The sequence below is a fragment of the Nicotiana sylvestris genome, chromosome 3 (genome assembly GCF_000393655.2).
Source record: "Nicotiana sylvestris chromosome 3, ASM39365v2, whole genome shotgun sequence".
NCBI lineage: Eukaryota > Viridiplantae > Streptophyta > Magnoliopsida > Solanales > Solanaceae > Nicotiana > Nicotiana sylvestris.
In genome coordinates, this window is record NC_091059.1 from 2,513,661 (window position 1) to 2,516,819 (window position 3,159).

The following is a 3,159-nucleotide window of genomic DNA, read 5'->3' on the forward strand; positions in this document are numbered from 1 at the left end:
AAATGTATAAAATGAAGGCTCGCTATTGAACTTAGAATGTAGAATAGAGGACGGAAATTAGAGAAGGAAGCCTCTAGAATTTAGTCCTTAGCCTATATAAAGCATATTGGTGATTCTAGAAATTAATCTCTGATATTCTAATTGAAAATTTCAGCCTCAAACTTTTGGGAAGTGAGTTTCAAAAATTTTGTCGCAATTCCTAATATTGCACTAAAAGAAAATGAGACCTCAAGTTTCGGATAATGAGAACTACTTTTTTTTTTTTTTTTTTTTAATATTTGGTTAAAAAGGAAATATTATGTATAACTATACGTATCATTACAAAAGAGATTTCAAGTAGGAGCACTAAAGTATAAGATTACATGATATATTTAATCTAACAAAAGAAGTTCCTAATTTGTTTGCTCCAACTGCTTTTAAAGTAAACAAAGAAGGAACTACTAAATATACAAAAATATCATTTCAATTGTTTGTCATATAACAATCTAATCAAAATCTACTGAAATTATCCATAAGGCATTTGAGTAGAGCCAGTGTATATGAAAGGGTACTGATTCAACTCCATAGGCTGCGTTCTTGAACTTGAACCAATAATACCATTATTCACCAACCATTCTTCTGCCTCAATTTTCATATAATCTGAATTTCCAAATTCATAATCACCAACATTAAGATCAATATTATCCAAAATTCCCATTGAATTCACATTATCAGCTGTCAATTCTTGAAAAAACTGGTTATCCATATAAGAAATAGGCTGTGTATTACTTTGGTTGAAATTGTCCATTAATTCAGGATAGTCCCAAATTTCTTGATTTGAATCTTGATTAATATTCCTACTACTTTTCAAGAATTCAGATTTTCCCTTTGCATTCTCCATCTTTTTCTCAAGAACCCCAGCAAGATTTCTTAATTCTTTTTCAGATAAATAGTTGAATCTTGAATCCCAAGTTGGGTATTTTTCTGTCTTGCTTTTATTCTTCAACTTTTCCATTTTAATCTCAGCCTTTTTCTTTTCATTTTCCAAGAAGCTACACAAACTGTTTTCTCTTTTTGGTTGGTTTTTGTAGAAATTTATTAGCTCTTGAACTTCGTTTGGATCATTTGGCCAGATTTGAGGAGAAATAACTTCATAATTATTTCCTTCGTTTATGATCATGCATGCTTTGATATCACAAAGTATTGAGAGCTCTGAGATTTTCTTGATTAAGCAAGCTTTCCTTTTTTGGAAAGTGGACTTCCTTTTCTTGTGATCTTGAATAAGTTCCATCTTGATTTTTGATCTTCCCATTATATTTTCCTGTTCAAGAAAATATACATAAAATTAAATAGAAGGAAACAAAAAACACTATAATGAAGTTTCTGAAAGTAACCTTGATTTTCTGGATCATATAGAAAAAGAAAAAACAGAGTCGGCAATGTTTCCTAACGGCTAGAAAAACAGAGCATCAAATTTTTGAATTTCTTTCTTTTAAACTAGAAACTAAATTTTTGTTAAAATTGTCTCTTTAGTAGTAAAGCACCAAAATTTAAATTGACATAGACTTTTACCAAAGAAATTCATCTATTGTCTGCATTTGTGTGAAAAGTGGATGCTGCATTCTGGTAATTATAAATATTAGAATTTACAAAAATCAGCCATAACGAAATTTTCAGCAGAAGCCACTAAGATCCTTAGAACTTTATTCCTTATTGATAAAATTCAAAAAATAATCTCCTATTAATCCAAACACATAAAATTCATTGGGGGAAACAACATAATATAATTTAAAGAAAGAGCAATTTTATTGTGCCTTAATCAAAGTTGAGAATTAATACAAACTTCAAGAATTACTGCAGAACTTGAAGAACGTCTGCTATTACATAATTTCAAGAACATGTATTACTCTACCAAAAGAGGAAAAAAGAAATTAATATATTATTTTTCCAATATAATCCGTTCTCCAGATTTGCAACGAAATAAAGCTTCAAAATTAACAACATGAAAAAGAAAAGAAAGAAAGAAAGAAAGTTACCTGGTAATTTGTGAGAGCAAATTGAATACTTCAACTCAAAACGGCCAAATTAGCAATATGTATTCTGAGAGTACAATTGCCATAATTATATATAAGAGTTTGACGCGTCGTTTTTTTTTAGAAACTATACTAGTAATTATTTTTCTTGTCCCTTTTCCAATTGGAAAGACTTATAGGAAAATATGGAATAGTTGTCCTACCAATTGCCAAATAGAATATTGTTAATTACACAAACACATATCATCACTGTAATATCACGACATGTACTCATAGTTAAAACACAAGCTGCAGCCAACAGAGATTCTTGCTCACTTTTATCGTTAAAAGTTGATGAAAAATATAGAAACTTTTTAAAAAAAGTTGCAAATATGTTTAATTCCTGTTTTGTAGTAAAGAAGGAACTTCTTAACCCCCACCAAATAATATGTTGAAGAACTTATGTTTGAGGGCTTTTCTTGAATAAAATGTAAAACTTGGGCAACAGTGCATTGCGGTATTATAAAACAGTGTATTTCGTTTTATCGTAAGAGAAAGTAATCCAAACCTTAGACACAGTAAGTAATAGAATAAAATTCCTTAAGGACACACAATAAACTCTGTGGATTCGAAATTATTTAATGCTTCTGTTTACTTGTTTTCCAATTTATTTCGAATATTTCGGTTACTGTTTTGAACACAACATGCTAACTAAACTTCCTCGGTTGTTTTAGAGAATTCTTTTTAAACTAAGACAACTACTTATTTTCTATAAATAATGCGTGAATGCGTAACATATCTTGTTTGTATTGAATCAGCTCAGACCTTGATGATGAGAGTTTGCTTATTTGGTGAGGCGAGAATGCTGGAATTTTGGGAAACCACTATTGTTTAGTGGCTATTAATTTCCTATAGCTACTATATACATAATTACTTCCTATAGCTACTATTCAATTGTTATGGTAGTGTATTCGCGGTATTCGTGCAGCTGTATTTATGAATACAGTGGCAAAAAGAGCCTAAAATCAAGACAGTTCAGCTGTACGTGCATGTATTCACATATATTCGCGCTATGTATTCATGAATACAGTAATGACGATCACCTTAAAAAAAGATATATCCAGTTGTTTGATAATGGAAATAATATCAATTAGCGTGATACACTCCT

At 30.1% G+C, this 3,159-nt stretch overlaps 1 protein-coding gene across 1 annotated transcript; it reads right to left on the reverse strand.

The window, feature by feature from the left end:
- Nucleotides 1-505: 505 nt before the first annotated feature.
- LOC104237068 (truncated transcription factor CAULIFLOWER D-like) lies at nucleotides 506-1,291 on the reverse strand. Its single transcript, XM_009791145.2, has one exon. It carries the CDS (start codon nucleotides 1,289-1,291, stop codon nucleotides 506-508), a length of 786 nt encoding a protein of 261 aa, XP_009789447.1.
- Nucleotides 1,292-3,159: the final 1,868 nt, after the last annotated feature.

Bases quoted from the DNA above. Each gene is read 5' to 3' on its own strand.
- LOC104237068 (XM_009791145.2), bottom strand. From the start codon at position 1,291: ATGGGAAGATCAAAAATCAAGATGGAACTTATTCAAGATCACAAGAAA.